Raw genomic sequence first — 18,254 nt, 5'->3', positions numbered from 1 at the left:
CTTGAGGTTGTTAAGATTTACTGCACTTTCTCTTAATAACTAGCAATATGCCCCGGCATTGTAAACCAATAATGAGAAGTCAGCCACAGAATGTTCTAGGATGGCTTTGGAAACCATGGTCTTTACCTACTCTTTCCCAAAACCAAATAAAGATTTCATATCTTGAGAAGATAAGGTTTCCCTAATTCTCAGTCTGGATGTTGTTTTCTTTTCTCCGTGTCTAAATTATCTCTGGGCTTGGGATGCCATACAAGCATTGAACTCACTCAGTGGTGAAATCCAATTTTTTTTACTACTGGTTCTATGGGCGTGGCTTGGTAGGTGTGGTGTGGCAGGGGAAGGATACTGCAAAATCTCCATTCCCACCCCACTCCAGGGGAAGAATACTGCAAAATCCCCATTGCCTCTGCACTCCTGGGGGAAGGATACTGCAAAATCTCCATTCCCACCCCACTCCAGGGGAAGGATACTGCAAAATCCCCATTGCCTCCCCACTCCTGGGGGAAGGATATTGCAAAATCTCCATTTCCACCAGAGGTGGTATTTACCCGTTCTCCGAACTGCTCAAAATTTCCGCTACCAGTTCTCTAGAACCTGTCAGAACCTGCTGGATTTCACCCCTGAACTCACTTCCTGCAGACTCAGAGCTGCCCTTAAATAGTATCAGAGGGACGTTGTTCTTGGTAAAGACTGAGCTGTCACTCTTGGTGGGCATGTTTTGATTCCTACTTAAATGGGATCACCAAAAGCTCTGTGGTCTTTTTGTTTTTACAAAGGAATGAATAACAGATGTTTATTTATTTAAAAGCAAGGGAAGTGTTGAATTGGAGACCATGTGTGAGTCAAAAGCGGTGCTGGACTCTATGTATTATATACATGTATTTATAAAGAGGGAACTATAAGACAGGCCTTTTCTGCTGTAGCCCCTGCCTTATGGAGTATTCCTCCCTCAGAGATTCGAGCGGTGCCAATCAGCGCTGGGTTTCACATATTCTTATCACCGGTTCACCAAATGCGTGCCTTCCATGCTTGTGCCCGGCCTTCCATGCATGTGCTTTCCTTGCGTGTGCCTTCCGCACATGTGCCCGGCCTTGAAAACATGGCTAAATAGGACAGCATTGCGGACGACAGGCCCGCCCGCAGTCGCTGCTACCGATTCGCCCGAACCAGTCCGAACCGGCTGAATACCACCTTTGGTCCCAATTCTGGTGGCCTTTCACAAGGCTTTAAAAACCTAGCTACATAGTCAGGCTGGTGCTTGGAATATGCTGGCTTAACTATTAGTTGATTAATCATCACGGCTGAGGTTTGTACTTATTTATTTTGTGGATGTTTTTATTGTGTCAATGATTTGTAATTGTTTTGTTTATAATTTTAGAATTGTAAGCTACCCAAGGTAACTTGGTTGAGTTGGTCGGCTGTAAAAAAAAATTGAATATATAAATAAATAAAATATAGCCTCATCAATGGAGTGGTAAGAACTAAGCGGCATCAGTGAAAATAATCAATCAGTCTCCCTCACTCTGAGAACAACATTTTAATGGAGGATGAGGGAATGAAACATTATCTGACCTGTAACTTCCAGAAAGTCTAGCTTTTTATCCATACTTCTTGCCCGTTATGCAATTGTTCTGTTTTGTGTTTCACCACAAGACCATTAATCTACATCAGATTGTGCCTCCATTCCAGTTGTGAAGCTATGATACCGTTAGAGAGAAAAATACGCACCTGATCATGCTGGTTTGTATGCCTTAAGAGGTATCTTAAAAAGTTTAACCGGGAACATTTACGGACTAGAATGAGGTCTGCAGAGCCATCTGCCAGGTGAGCAGCTGGCGAAAGGCCTTTAGGACTCCGTGGACAGGCACAGCTGATGTTCACAGCATTGATGGCTAGAAACTTCCCTCTAATAACTTTCCATTCTCCTTCCTCATCCCCTGAAAGAGATATATTTGCATTTTGTTCTTGGTATCATCTGGATTTTGAGACATGTTTTAAGACATTGTTGACTCCATAAAGGGTGAAGGAATGGATGGCAATTTTCCCAACCTTATATCTCCCAGAAGTATCAGGAAGAGCAACTGAGATTCTAACCAAGCTGAGTTTTGTGACTGCTTTTCTTTCAAAATAAATCTAGCGATTTTTGCATTTTTTTTTTAAAAAAGGCAGCATTAATATAATGCATAATTCAATCCAAGGTCCCCAGGCAAAACAGAACTTCAGAGAATCACGTGCCCTGTTAAGAATCCAAGTTTGGATGTGTGTGTGATTTCTTCTCAAAAGCTCTAAAATTACTGACAAATCACTAAGCCTCATACAGGTAGTCTTCTTCTTACAACCATAATTGGGCCCAGAATCTTGGTTGTTGAGGGAAGCAGTTGTTAAATGAGACACAAAGGCATGACCACTGCACTCAACAATCACAATCCAAGCTCTCCCAGTTGCAGTTGTTAAGTGACCACATAGGTTGTTAAGCACAGCACTGGAGAGACAGCTCTGACCTCTCGAGCATGATAGGGTGGAACGAGGCCCTGGGCCGCCCACCGTATCTGGGAGGCCTGGGCCAGGGGTGGACTGCTGGGGGTTCGCAGGGGTTCAGGAGAACCTCTAGCTAAGATTGTGTGCAGTTCGGAGAACCCCCAAATTCCACTCCTGGCTGGCCCCGCCCACCCCACCCCGCCCCTCCCAGGAGTCCCCACGTGGCCCGTTTTGGATGCAGATAAGTGCAGGGCGTGTGCGGAGGCTCAGGGAAGATGAAAAACAGGCCTACTAGAAATTCAGGATGGCTGGAAACGGGCCCATTTCTGGCCTCCAGAGGACCTCCAGAGCCTGCGGAGGCTGTTTTTGCCCTCCCGGAGGCTCAAGGAAAGCCTCTGGAACCCGGGGAGAGCAAAAATGCCTCCCGCACCGTGGTGCAGGAGGCTGACTAGGCCACACCCACCATGGCCACGCCCACCCAGCAATCGGGCAGAGAACCCCTTGCTAAAATTTTTGAAGCCCACCCCTGGCCTGGGCCCTCTTCCTGGGAGAACAATCATAAGAATAATAAGTGTTTGCTAGTGTTTCGCCAGATTTAAGATCCATTACTAAGTGCATTGAGGGATTTTGAAGGGGAAATGCCTTGGCATGCTGTAAGAACAGAATTTTGGAGAGGAAAGTGCTAGCAAACCCCAGCATTCTGAAAGGCTCAGAATGCTGGCTTTTGCTAGCATTTTTTTTTTGGTTTTTTGCCGGATTTGAAGTCATTCCTCCAGCTTATGTGGAGGATTTCTCCTCTCTGCATGGAAAAGAGGGGAAATACATTGGTGTGCTGGGGGAATGGACCTCAAATCCAATGTCCCCTCCACTGACAACCTTCCCTGCTGATTTCCTGATTGACTTTTTGGGGGGAGCCACAGAGAAGGTTGCAAATGGTGATCATATGTTGGCAAACACCTGAAATGCAGTCATGTGGCCAGAAAAATCAGCCCAACATTTTACAATGCCTGGATGTGCTTTAACAGGACATACTCAACCATGTTGATAAATGACTGGTTGTAAGTCAAGGATTATTTGTTTTTTCTTTACTGCTTTTTATATCTATAATCTGTCTTCCAGGAGTTCAAGGCAGCCTGCATTAGCCTTTTTCTTCTACTAGTCCAGATGGCTGGACTGTTTTTCTTATCATCCCCAACCAATTGTGGTAATGTACAGAGGAGATAAGATTTGAAGTTTTACAAGGGCTAGAGGCTACTCCTAGTTCAGGGATGTTTAATGTTTTATGCTTTCAGTAACCCAAACATTTCCATTAGATTTTTTTTTTTCAATGTTGGCATGGACCTGAACTAGAATTTAAACCAGGACGAATTCTCAGTCTGGCTACTGAAATCAGAAATCATTGATGGCATGGAGCAAAGCATAATCATGGTGTTTCTTGAAGAAACGCCGCCCAGAGTCCCTTGGGAGTTGGGCAGCATAAAAATGTGACTAATAAATAATAAATAAATAAGAGTGAGAACCCAGCTGAAAACTGAAAATCTACTTGATAATATCAACACTAAATGAACGAGCAGTCAAAAAATACACCATAGGCTAGTATAGTGATGGCTAACTTTTTCCGGACCGAGTGCCCAAAGTGTGAATGCGCATGCGCACCCCCGAACCCCCAAAATGCAATGCACGCGTGGGCCTAGTGCATGCGCCCCACCCCCGTGCATTCATGTGTGGGCCGCTACATGTGCCCCTGTTCTATGCATGAGCATGCACCCCGTACCCCATGCATGTGCATAGGACCCCTGCATGCGCCCCTTGCGCATGTGTGCATGGCCTCCCACATGTGCCCCGCCCCCCATGCATGCACGGCAGAGACCCGAAGACCAGCTGGCCGGTGGGAGGCGCGCAAGTATGCACAGTGGAGCAGACCTGGGGTGAAAGCTCGCGTGCCATCGGAGAAGGCGCTGGGTGCCTTCACAGGGCTAGTATTTGGTAGAATAGCCATGAAGGCCTCAGAAGAGCTATTCCGATGCAGTGATGTGTCTACATTTACAAAGATCGGAATAGTGCAAGCAATGGTTTTCTCTGTGACAGTCTAAGGAAGCAAAAGTTGGACATTGAAGAAGTAGAATACAAAGTGGCTTTTACACCAAGAAAAATACAAACAGATTTCAGCCTTACTTTAACTCCAAATGTGGTAATTGAATATACTGCATTTACCATAATTTCACAAACTGTACCAACTGCAGAGTCTGCCATAAATCAGCATTTGTACTGAATGATAATGAATAAGTATAAACAGGATAAATATGAAAGAAGCCTGTCTCATTTTAAACCTCTCTGAATTTTCCTTGGGCTTCTACAGCAGTTAAATCCAATCTTTGTTCTGATTTGAAATCTGTCTTTATACTCGTCATCCAAATAAAAGAGATATTAGAAACTAACTGAGCCAATCTAACCATTAACAAACAAGGTTCCACAAACTATAAAGTTACTTTTAATCTCCTTTTCCGTTTTCTTCTGATCTTTCTCCAGCTGTAGTTTACTTTGCTTGCAAATCCGGCACCTAAAGAACAAAGGTAACAACTTCAGTGTTGACAATATAACTTAGTTATTGAAAAATTAATTTAAGTTTGAATTAATTTAAAATTTTAATGTAATTTAATTAATCAACAGGACATCCCGTGACACACTGAGTCTTTGTTTCAGAGCTATTTCCTCAGTACCTCCAACAGAGGAGGTAACTCTGGAGTTTCCTCAGAAACTCCAGAGTTTCTACTGCACTGCCTTCATTGGAAAAGCTGTTAAAAATTCAGGGAGATATTCAGAGGAGCATCGTTCTTAAAAATAGCCCATGTTGAACTGTATACCACAGTCAATTAGGAGTCAGAGGCTAGGTTTTGCATTAGGTTATAAAATGTTTTATGACAATTTTTATGTTCTAAAATGTTTTATAAAATTTTCCAAATTTCAATTCCACAGGAGTCATGGAGTTATGGACTTACAGAATGCACTCCGTAAGTTACTCCACCTGAGGTGATGTGGTTCAAAACATTTTGCTCTAAGATGCATCTGTTTTGCCCAGTTAATGGATACACACCGACAAGCATGAGAGTTTTAATAGCGTGCACACACACACAAATGACTTCTCTGCAGACCAAATGGATTTAACACCATTTGTTTATCTGCATGATACTGTCATTAGTAGCATTTCAAACGTAATTTAGATAAGCAGAAAAGTTCATGCCTGATGATTTAGAATCGTCTTTATGACTTCTCAGCATGATTAACTCAACTTCCTTTTTGTTTACATTCTTAAAATTTAGCCAAATTAGCAAATGTATTCTGGTCTTTCTACTCAACAGGCATTCGAGGTGAATTGAGTGATTTAGCCTACCCAGTTCTGCAGGGTTTCTTATCTCTTGGAGAACCCATGGAGTGTGCTGCTGGTAAGAGAGATACTGTCCCCTCATAGTAATGATGGGAGAGGAAAGTCTTGAAACCTTGGAAGTGGACAAAAAAATAACAATAATGGAAGAAATCATTAATTTTTGCTTTTTCTTCTACTTATTCTCCCATAGAGCTGGAAGAGAACGATTATTTTATATCTGGTCATTATTCTGTGGATGTTTCCTACAACTTGCTCTCTGTGTGTATCAAATAAGCACTTTTTATATGCAACCTCTTGGCATTGTCTACATGTTCTCTTTACATAAAGGCCACTATTTGGCGGTTAAATTCCCATTTCTGTACTCAGTGTTAGTGTGGTTGTCCACTGGATGCTTTTCCGAGGAGAGTCATTCTCTAGAGCAGGGGTGTCAAACTCAAGGCCACCCTGGAAACAGCAAAGGACTGGCCCGCAGTGTCTCTGCCAGTGAAAACGGAGCTTGGGAGGGCTGGAAGAGGCCGTTGCGGCCGAAAATGGAGCCTGACGAGTGACGTTGAGATGGCCGTGCCAGTGGTGAAATCCAAATTTTTTTATTATTGGTTCTGTGGGCGTGGCTTGGTGGGTGTGGTGTGGCTTGGTGGGCATGGCAGGGGAAGGATACTGTAAAATTTCCATTCCCACCCCACTGTGGGATCAGCCAGAGGTTGTATTTGCTGGTTCTCCAGAACCTGTCAGAACCTGCTGGATTTCACCCATGGGCCACCCCCACCCTGGCCATGCCCCCCCCGGCCCCCAAACACAGCCCTGATGCAGCCCTCAATGAAATCGAGTTTGACACCCCTGCTCTAGAGCCATGCCTATCACTTTTTTTTCTTATAGAAGAAAATAGAAGAGATTTTTAAAAATGGCAGGGAAGGGTAAATCTGTTGGCTACTTGACATAAAGGATGGCTGCAGAAGATATACCAGATGTTACCTGAGAAGTCATATCTGGCAGGGCCCATCCAGCGTTTCTGTTCACTGTCTTTTAATACATCTCCATAAAAACCATATCCCAGTAGTGATACACAGTATTTCAGAAATGTATTATTGCGATGTACTGAACAAACATCCAGAGGTTGATTATCTCCTATTAACAAGAGGTATTTCGTTACTCAGTCACTGTAAAACTGTCTTATATCGAAACATATAAAATATATTCATATATAAAACATTGTAAAATATTAAAAATTGTCTTATTTTTTAAAATGAGATGGCAAAAAAAAAAAATCACCATTCTTTTGTCTAAAAAAGGTTCTGCAGTACCTGATATAATAGTTAAGATGGAAGATCTCTAATTCAAATACTGAAAACGTGTTAATTAATAATTACTTAGTTAGAAAGCTAAGTGTCTGCTAAGTGTCTGTGCTTGTGATGCTATAAGCAAAGCAATTCATTCTAGTTTTACTCATTTACCCATTGTAGTTTCACTCATTCAAGAAAAACTAAATGCACAGGTATAAAAGAGGTGGTATCTGGTTCAACAGTAGTGTCTGTGAGAGGGATCTGGGTCTTTTATTGGACAACCATTTAAGTATGAGTCAGCAGTGTGTTGTAGCTGCCAAAAAAGCCAATGTAATCCTAGGCTGCATCAACAAAGGGACAATTTCAAGGCGATGTGAAATAATCATACTGCTTTATATTGCACACTTGGAATTCTGCTCACCATGATACAAAAAAGGGGCTGAGACTCTAGAAAGTGTGCAGAGAGGAGTAACGAAGATGATAAGGGGTATGGAGGCTAAACCATATGATGAACAGTTGCGGGAACTAGGTATGTATGTCTAGTCTAGCCAAGAAAAGAACTAGGAGTGACATAGTCTTCCAGTACTTGAGGAGCTGACACAGAGAAGTGGGGTCGACTTCTTCTCCAAAGCACCCAAGAGTAGGACAAGAAGTAATGGATGGAAAATTATCAAAGACAGATCTAAGCTCAAATTAAGGAGAAATTTCATGACAGTGAGAATGGAATGGCTTGCTTCCAGAAGTTATGTGTATTCCATTACTGAGGTTTTCAAGAAGAGATTGGACAACCATTTGTCTGGAAGGGTATAGGGTCTCTGTCTCTGTCTCTGTCTCTCTCCCTCCCGCCCTCCCTCCCTCTCTCTCTCTGCACTAGAAGACCTCTAAGGTTCCTTCCAATCCTGTTATTCTACATTCTAGTTGTAAAGAGGAGCATTACGATGCTCCTGTACTAGGATAATGACCATTCTGTCCTACTTATGACTAACATGGAATGAAGAAGGAAAATACACATAGTCTGAAAATATATCCTGGCAAACCAGGATCCCTGGAATAGTGATTGTGAAGTAGTGATAGTTGTGTACAACTATCAATCAGCTAGAAGTTGCTCTCATTCAAGGGTAAAAAAATAACCTCAATGAGCTATGCATAACACTGATGCTTCCATAGAACAGATGATACTAACATCGTGATATCTATCAGCTGCACTTTTGAGTGATAAAGTGAAGTGGTTTCTCATTGTAACTTTCTGCCAGCAGAATGCTTTCATGATCATATGCAACTGCCATTTCTTCTGTGCCACACTGTATCATAAATTTTAGTGGAATAGCAAGGCTTCTGCAAAATCCTCAGCTGGCGTTAGTGACATCTTAATGGTCAGCAACTATATTCTGGTTCTGCATTTGATTTTTTTTTTTTTTTGCCAAAAGTAGTAACGATGCTGTAAAACTTCCTAGGGTGTTTAAAATTGTGTCAATGAGCCTGAAAGCAAACTAATACTTACCCACAATGATATGTAATGCAGATGTTACTGGATCATTGATGCCAACTGTTGCATAGCATATGCAATCGGTCGAACCTGGAAAGCAAGCGATCTTTACGTTTGTTTGCAATTCAAAAACATTATGAGGACAAAATTATCTTAAATGAGGATTAAGTTACCAAATAGAGCCGCGGATTTCAGTTTGGTCAGTTGTGTGGCTTCCTGGGAACTATCATATTATGCTGCTAGAGACCTTGTGAGATGGCATAAGAAATGCTACGAAGGGAGTGGTCATCTAAGAGAGGGCACAGTAGTCCTCAGCTGCATAATGAGCAGATAAAAGGGCTCAGAAGGGACCCTACCCAGCTTCTCAGGATATTAAGGAGATGGTGGGAGATTTGTACTTCCAGATTCTGTTAACGTAGTTTTATAATGAACAGTGCAGAGCTGAGGTGACACAGTGGTTAGAGTGCAGTATTGCAGGCTACTTCAGCTGACTGCTAGCTGCAGTTTGGCAGTTCAGATCTCACTGGCTCAAGGTTGACTCAGCCTTTCATCCTTCTGAGGTCAGTAAAATGAGGACCCAGATTGTTGGGGGCGATATGCTGACTCTGTAAACCGCTTAGAGAGGGCGGTAAAACAGTGTAAAGCGATATATAATGATAGTGATGAGCCTTGGTAGTACAGTGGTTTAAAGCACCCTGTTATTAAGACCAGCTGCCTGCAATTACTGCAGGTTCGAATCTCGCCAGGCTCAAGGTTGACTCAGCCTTCCATCCTTTCTAAGGTAGGTAAATTGAGGACCCAGTTGTGGGGGCAATAAGGTGACTTTGTATAAATATACAAAAGGATGAAGGCTATTGCTGAGCACATTGTAAGCCGCCCTGAGTCTCTGGAGAAGGGCGGCATATAAATCAAATTTTTTTTAAAAAAAAGTCTTAAGTGCTACTGCTATCTGGTTGTGTTTCCTGTCTGGTTAAACTGGGAAGGCTAACAAACTAGTATTTTTTTGCCAAGACTGGAATAAAATAACTATACTTAATGTGTACAAATCTGACAAAAAAATTGATTTGACAAATAGACAAAAATATAAATAATGAAAGTGTTAAAAAAGAAAAAAGAAGTAAAAAGATAGACCAAGCATAGTTAAACTGAGCCAACTATACTTTTGGTTACTTTTTACACAGCACTGACTGCCAATAGATCCTTTGCAAGAGAATTGGCATCAAGGCAGAAGTTAAACTGATTCCAGTGGAACACATCCACAGCACAGGCTGTCAGCCCACCAGAAAGCACAGGTTTAATTGTATGGACTGCTGATTTGAGCCCTGACCTCCTTTTAACAGAAACTTTAATTTGCAATGGTCTCTAAGCAACAGGTTTATTTTCAGGCAGAAAATAAAGAGCAGGGGAAATCAATTTTCTGGAAAAAGCGTCTTTCTTCCAATCCTTTAGAAAGGCATATTCTTGAAATCACATTGATATCTAGTGCTCAATTGTAAAATAAGAGCAGCCAGAGATTAGGAAACAAACTCTCTTGAAAAGGATTTAGAAATGGCCACTAATCCAAGACAGTGCTGGGATGGCATACCATATTTGGCTGCAAAAAAAATCAGCCAATGGCTAATTGTCACCAATGATGCAAAAGACTCTGTCTCATTTTGGCAAGGATGAGTAAGGATTTTTGCAGTCCAGATAAGACTGCCCTAGCATTAAGCCTGGTTTGCTTTCCCCTTCCACGCAAATGCTCTTTTCAAGATTTAAAGTTCTGCAAAATTTAAAGTTTTTTTCTTCGCCTGTGCCTTCACACACAATAATGACAAGTCTTCATAACACAGTCTGCAATATAGCAGATGGCAATGGAAAATTGGGAATGCTCTAACTATGAAAGAATACGCAGCTAGAATTTATGCTAAAGGATCAGCGTTTCTAAGCTTTTTAATCCTCCTTAAATAGTTTTAAATTGTGGTGGGAATGTATTTCTTCCTGCTGATTTTTCTCTATATTGTGGTCTTTTAATTTGTTTTTATCATAAGTTTAATTTTATTGTGAGTTGCCCTAGGAATTTCCTGTTGACCCCATCTATGAGTAACTGAGCAATTCTGTGCCCCCTATGCAAAGAGGTTTAGGATATAGGCAAATAGGAATATGATTGCTGACTAAATAAATATACGTTTATAAAGTGTATGATAAATCTCTCATATTGAGCTGCCAATGGTTTGCATTGGAGGAATGAACAGTAAAAACTCAAGTTAGCCAAACGATAAGCATACTTCTTTCAATTATATATTAACAATGTTTTTAGTTCTATAAATTGAATGTAACAAAAGCAAAAGCTTAGAATGTCAATTTATAACGAAACCATGTTCTATACTGTGTGCTTTTCTTTCTTAGCCTTTTTATGCTGAACTGCTAATTAGCATAGTTTGGATATACTATCAACAATCATGTGAGTTAGAGCCTAAAATTAGTTGTAAAAAATGGATAATTCTATGAAAGGAGTATTAAGGATGCTGACAAATCATAAATCATATGATAATAATTAATATTTACAAAACACAAAGCAAGGAGCTTTTACATTAAAATAAAACCCATTCCCCTAAATTGGTCTTCCCCAGTCTGGTGCTCTCCACATTTCATAAATCCATATTCTGTTCGGATCCTATTTAAGATCTTCCACATAAATGAGAACTATGACCCAGAATGGACTTTTCAGGGTTTTAGAATGAGAGAATTTTGTCTGCACTCTGAGACGCCCCTTCTGGATTTCAAGTGGCACCTCCAAAACAAGGGAATGAGCATGGCTATAATGTCTCCTGGGTTCTATGAAGGTTTGATGAGGTCCTATCCTTGACATCCTGTTGTGGTCGGCCGGCGGCCTGCGGAGCTGGCAGCAGAGTCGGACAGTGAGGAGGCTGGGGAGGAACATGGGCCAGTCCTGGAGTCTGGGGAAGGCTTGGATGAGGGCTCTGCGTCAGAGGCAGAGATGGCCAGGGCCATCTGGGAGTTATGTGCGGACTCCGGAGTCTCCAGAGTCGGATATCAGCGAGGCAGAGGAACAGGGGGAGCCTGTTCCCAGTTTGCGCATGCGCAGAGCTGCCAGAAGGCAAGAACAGTTAAAACAAAAGGGACGACTCGGGAGTAGGGCTTGGAGATGATTGGCCCCTCCCGTAAGACATAAAGGAGGAGCAAAGGCACATGAGCCTTTGCAGGAAACAATTGTTGTTTGTTCTGGTCGGTTTAAATTCTGCAGCTCTGTTTTGACTCTGTGCTCCGTGTGGCCTTGCAAAGCTAATTGCCAATTAGGTCTTTGGCAGCATGTCAAGGGAGATAAAGGTGGGTTCTTATCAGCCTTATCCCAAAGGACTGTGGCAGACTTCCGTCGGACTCTTTACATAAACTGTTTGTGACTCATCTGTGAATGAACAGAATTCACAGCCGTTGAAATAAAAAGAGGGTTTTTGGGACTAATTGTGTGCTTTTTACTGTCTCGGGAAGCCTAGGTCAGAACACATCCTTTGAAAACTGATTAGGACACAAAATTTACAACTCTTTACACACTCATATACATAGACTGAATCTCTAGAAAAAGAGGCAGGTCCTGGGCTCTATTCTGTTTCTCATAGGATTCATCCAATCCATAAACTTGGACTGAAGTTATAGAAGCCGAGGAGAACACTGCCTTCCCATTCCTTTCCATTTCCCAATTGTACCTTCAACAAATGCATATGTGAACAGGTTTCAATAAATATTAGGCAATCCAAGCTAAGCCTATAGTTCTAGGCAAGATCCAGTATCTGTTGAGGCTCCTACTAGCTAACCATTATGCTGTCCCACGTATGTAATATTACTTTTTCATTTTGGTCCAAGGTGGTAAATACATGATAACAATGTACGGTAGACGTTCACCATGTTGCAGTTCTTACCAGCAGGAATTATGCCAATCCTGAGACAGCATTGGACTAATTGTGCTTTGGGATTATTTTGATCTATGCCCGAATCCTTCTGAGATCTTCCAATTAGACCATGTATCACTTCACTGAACATTCCGTCCCCACCAACACAAACAACACTGCCGGAAAACACACAAATTAAAACTCACACTGACATTCAATACATAAATGTGTCAAAGGACCCAATGTGAAAATACAATTTTATTAAAAGTTATCTTTATGCTTCACTATTTAGTCCCCCCCCCCGCCCCTGCCCCACCCTCCATGGAGAAATGCTTATTATTACTTGAAACAAGTATCGTGTTTCCCGGAAAATAAGACCCTGTCTTATATTTTTTTGAACCCTGAAATAAGCGCTTGGCTTTATTGCCATGCGCTCAAAAGCCCGATTGGGCTTATTATCAGGGGATGTCTTATTTTGGAGGAAACAGGGTATTTAATGCACATTTAAAATAATTTACTTAATTGGGCTGTGACAGGCTCATTTTTATTATAATTTTGGATATTTAAAAGTAGTAATTTCTCCTGCGTTAACATCTCACTATGGAAAAGGGGTATCGTTCTATCAATGGTAAATTTCATCCACATTCTTATCATTCATAAATACTTATCTTTCATAATCACTAATAATCACTATTTCTCTTCTCTCCAACTTGATGGTTCACCTCTAATAGCAAAAGCTACTCAAGATGTACGTGCAGATGGGAAAGAATATCAACTGTCTATTCCCATGGGCAATATGGAAGTCCTGCTCATTGGGCAGATCTTTTCCACATATCTGATACTTTGTGCCTTTTATGATTGGATATTGTGGCTAGACCCCAATTTTTCTATGACTGGATTGTATGTCAATTACTACCACAACTGGATATGGCCAAAATTGTGGAAACCTTTTGGGAAAAGTGTATTTTTGAGGTTTGATGGCTAATAACATCACTTTTTGGGGGAGTTTCAAGATAATCCTATTCCACAACTGAAATGGCCTGGGAGTAGCCCAGACCTTAACCCAATTGAAAATCTATGGAGCTGACTAAAAAACTTGTTAGTCAGAAGCAACCTAGCAATAAAATCCAGTTAATAGAAGCAATCATTCAATCTTGGTTTCACATTATAACAGCTGCAGAACTAAAAGACTTGGTTCACTCCAAGAAAAGACGTTGTAAGGCCGTAATTCATGCTAAAGGTTACCCAACTATTAATTGACATGGTGATAATTTTTGTATATCTCATTTTTTTCTATGTGTTTCACTTTTCTTCTTTATACTGTAACTGCTATTCTAATAGCAAATCCTTCACAAAAGTTATTGCATTACAATCTTGATTAAATTATCTTTCCATTGATATATAATTTTATGGTATTACTCCCCCCAAAAAAGTGGTGTTATTAGCTAGTTTTAGAAAATACACTTATTTATTTATTATTATTTATTTTATTAATCATATTTCTATGCCGCCCACTCTCCGAGGACTCTGGGCGGCTTACAACAATTGACAGTATACTAAACAGCATATTGCCCCCAACAATCTGGGTCCTCATTTTACCCACTTCAGAAGGATGGAAGGCTGAGTCAACCTTGAGCCGATGAGATTTGATCTGCTGATCTGCTGAACTAGCAGTCAGCTGAAGTAGCTGCAGTACAGCACTCTAACCACTGTACCACCTCACCCTTTTGGGGAAACCTTTCCCCAAAAGGTTTCCACAATTTTGGCCACTACTGTATCTTGCTCTCTCTTCTATATTCCCAAGATCTATCAGGCTTTCTCCTCATGCTACTGCTCCTTAATGACTCTCACTTTAGTGGTAATTAAAAAAAACAACACCTGTTTCTAGTGATTTGCTAGCATTGGGTATATCCCTTAATTTGGGACACATGGGAATAATGTTGCTCCATGGAAAGCAAAACAGATTTTGTCAGTGAGCTTCATTGAAAAGTGGGGCTGTACCATGAATCTATGGGAAACAGCATTTGCTTTCCCGAGTCATCTTTTACTCAGGTGAACAAATGGAGTAAAGGGCGGGAACTTGGTTTTTCAACACAGTACAAACTTGGTTGATGCTTGGCTATGCAAAATGCGCTGGAATAAATGAGAAGAGCTCTCCTATTCATTCAGAGGTGGCTTGCATAGGAGTAAATATTATTATTTATTATTATTATATTATTATTAAATATTAGGAGCCTGGATAGCTCAGCAGACTAATGCATTGTAATTTAACTCCAGCTGTCTGCAATTAGTAAGTTTGAAACTTGCCAGGCTCAAGGTTGACTCAGCCTTCCATCCTTTCTAAGGTAGGTAAATTGAGGACCCAGTTTGTGGGGGCAATAAGATGACTTTGTAAAAATATACAAAAGTATGAAGGCTATTGCTTAACACATTGTAAGCCGCCCTGAGTCTCCAGAGAAGGGTGGCTATCTATCTATCTATCTATCTATCTATCTATCTATCTATCTATCTATCTATCTATCTATGTCTTTTTGTTTTTTTCTTTACAAGCAAATCCTGTTAGCCTATTTAATGACTTAAGGTGATTCATTATGGAATTTGTTCTGTATTTGTCTGTGAAAGCAACGCATGGGCTCTGCTGTTTTAATCCAATTGGGACAAAGCCTTGACCTTGTTAGAGGTAAATGGAAGTCAAAACTATTTCAGCATAAAATGATTTCAAACCTTTTTTTAAAAAAAATATAATGATAGGGATGTAGGTTTGGCAGGCAAAGAACATTTTCATAATTAAAAACAACAACAGTGGAGCAGTTGTCATTTGCAAAACTGCTAAAGGAATCCTATGCTGACAGATTGAGCCGAAACTGTACGAAGTTAGCACAGACTGCTCTCCTTCAAGCCAAAACTAATGTATGATTTCATTGCAGACTGTTTAGGAACTCCCACAGTTTTGTAATTTGCCCTAGCCTATTGCAACAAGAGACAGAATGCTATGCAGGTCCTGTTTAGCTGGAAGAAAATCCAGCTTTTCTATCAGCGTTACATTGTTTTTTCCTGCCTTAACATCTACTGGGAGGTGCTTGTCACCTCTGTAAAAAAATATAAACATACATTTCCCAGTTGGAAATTTGGCAGCTCTACTTGGAAAAGCTTATATCCCGCGGCAATACCTTTAATACCATCAAACATCCACATCTGCCTATCCCGGGTCCTTGAGAAGAACTCGTAGGGGTTAAAAATACTAAATCCAGTCTGAAACATCTGGCTGTGTGACAAACTATAATAAAATTAAATCTATAAGCTGACCAATTGCCAGCCACTTGGGGTGGTGCATTGGCCTCCTTCTTTGTCAACATGTCCTTAACTTTTCTAACATTGATTTTTATTTAATTTGCATGACTCTGCCTGACAAAGAGTTTTTGCCTTTGCAGTATTTTAACAAACCGGAAAGGTGCTGGGCTCCCCTGTACCCTTTGAAGACACTGACCGGACACATGTAAACCCCACTTACATGCCCCACAGCTTTCAGCAGACTACAAACTCAGCTCCATTCATAGAGCATGAAATGTAGTGTTACATTGAGTGGATAAAGCGAAGCCAATTCTTTTGATTTATGTTTATGAATGCAGACAGAGAAAGTAGGCTAACATAAGCTTGGAAAAACAGATAAATTCAGAAACAGAGACACCCAAGAAAAGCAGTCTGAAAATCGAAAACAAGAAATGACTTACAAAACGGTTCATCTGGGAGCATCGGATTATGTGTGTGTGTATCAAAGAAGTCAAAAAGGAAATCATAACTCTATGGTCAAAGCCTTACATGTTAAAAAAAAAGGATGAGGCATCAATCATGTGGTTGTAGCCACAATCTTTACTTGTTTTTGACACACACACACACCCTTCCCCCCATCCAGAAGCTCCCAGATCAGCCATCCCTTGATAACAAATAGCAAATAGACCATCTGTACAATTCTTCAAAGCCAAAGGGGGAAAAATATGAGAAAAAAAAGAACTTACCCATCGTATTTCTCCAGATGAATTTCAAGTAAGTTATCCTTAGCATGATTGGCATGTTCGGTGACTACATGAGGGGAAAAAAATGGACTGGTAGTTTAAGACATATTTTTACAAAGATATGGATCAAATCAGCTACACTCATGAAATAATTTCTGAAAGTATATTTGAAAATACATAACTAATATTGATGATTACTTAGAATGGTTTTGGTTGAGGTTCATTTTTCCCCCCCGGCTAATGGAAAATGCATTTCTGTCTGATATTTTTATGGCTGAAGCCCTTGCTTCATTTGACTTTGTATTTTCTAAAAGATTCTTGTAATTCAAAAATAAAATTTGTGAGGGTGCATTTTTATCTTCTTTGGCAACGTTTCTTTTAGCATTACCACTTTCCCCTTTTCTAAATGTCTAGGTCCACCAATGCCAGTTCGTTTCTGAAGGGGGTGAGATATTTATTTATTTATTAATTAAATTTATATACCGCCCTATTCCTAAGGGACTCAGGGCGGTGAACAGCGAACGATAAAAATACATGTAATACAAACGTTAATAAAAAAACAATTAAAATATACTAAACACTCTGGTCCTAGATAATTCAAGACATCCCAGTTTAAAATAAAATCAAAAAGCAATATAAAGGGAAAGTTAGGCCAGGCCGGCCTGCTGAAACAGGAATGTTTTGAGGGCACGGCGGAAAGTGCGCAGATCCGGAATCTTCTGTATCTCTGGGGGGAGCTCGTTCCAGATGGAGGGTGCCCTCACAGAAAAGGCTCTCCCCCTGGGGGCCGCCAGTCGACACTGTTTGGCTGACGGCACCCTGAGAAGCCCCTCTCTATGGGAGCGTACTGGGCGGTGAGAGGCTATTGGTGGCAGAAGGCTACCAATATTCATGACATCTCTCAAAACTGGAGTTTTATCCACCAAAATGGATGGAGACACCCAGTAAATTTTATTTTATTTAGTTCATAGATTTAGGTAACGGCCCATTCAAATATATGACCTTGGATAAATAACAGCTCATTTATCTCTGTGGCCAGTCAAATCTGTTTTAGAAGTGAAGATTTGGGACCAGAATGGGGCTCAAATCTATCCACAGCCCTGGAAATTCACAATTTGACTAATACTAATTACATTTCCTCAGTTCAACTTACTTCCTAGAGTTGTTTTTGTGTAGGTAATATGAAGAAATATATGAAGAGATATAAATTTATCAAACAAAATAATGGAGTGAAAACACCTCCACCAGCAAATACTACACAATGCCTGTGTAAACCATGTTGACACAACACTGATCTGTTAAATAAGTGAGATGTACACAAGAATCTTCATTATAGTAGTCAATTTAGCAATTGTAATTTCTTGAGGCAAATCCATTGTTTCAGAGGCAGAAAACGAGCCATTACAGTAATATAACAAAGCTAGTATTAAGCAGTTGTGCAAAAGAAAGCACTGAAAAAGTCAACAACTAAGTGGCAATCAAGTACTTTAAAAGAGTAAAGCAAAACCTCTGGAATGAAAATGCAGCTTAGCTGGTAATGAGTAGAATCTTAAACAAGCAGGCACTCAGAAAAAAATAGCTATTTTTTACATAGATAGATAATTTGTGGGAGGTACTTAGCATTCCGGCAGATGCTTTTGCTTAATCATTTAGAAGCATTTCTCAGCAATATAGTAATCATTGGGGTTTAATGAAAAGTGGCTCAGCAAGAGAGGAAGATGC

At 40.6% G+C, this 18,254-nt stretch overlaps 1 protein-coding gene across 1 annotated transcript in view; it reads right to left on the bottom strand.

Moving 5' to 3' along the window:
• The window catches only part of CERK (ceramide kinase), a 36,120-nt gene that overhangs the window by 3,048 nt on the left and 14,818 nt on the right, over positions 1 to 18,254 (bottom strand). The window contains exons 5-11 of the mRNA XM_034442081.2: positions 16,536 to 16,599; positions 12,550 to 12,695; positions 8,645 to 8,719; positions 6,836 to 6,988; positions 5,870 to 5,975; positions 4,968 to 5,038; positions 1,729 to 1,937 (exon numbers count right to left, since the gene is read on the bottom strand). Coding sequence (XP_034297972.2) covers positions 1,729 to 1,937; positions 4,968 to 5,038; positions 5,870 to 5,975; positions 6,836 to 6,988; positions 8,645 to 8,719; positions 12,550 to 12,695; positions 16,536 to 16,599 — 824 coding nt within the window. The remainder of the gene's footprint in view (positions 1 to 1,728; positions 1,938 to 4,967; positions 5,039 to 5,869; positions 5,976 to 6,835; positions 6,989 to 8,644; positions 8,720 to 12,549; positions 12,696 to 16,535; positions 16,600 to 18,254) is intronic.

The sequence above is a fragment of the Pantherophis guttatus genome, chromosome 7, assembly GCF_059756535.1.
Source record: "Pantherophis guttatus breed Tessera chromosome 7, ASM5975653v1, whole genome shotgun sequence".
NCBI classification, from domain to species: Eukaryota; Metazoa; Chordata; class Lepidosauria; order Squamata; family Colubridae; genus Pantherophis; species Pantherophis guttatus.
Note: the sequence above shows the minus strand (reverse complement) of the source record. Positions and strands in the feature narration are given on the sequence as shown.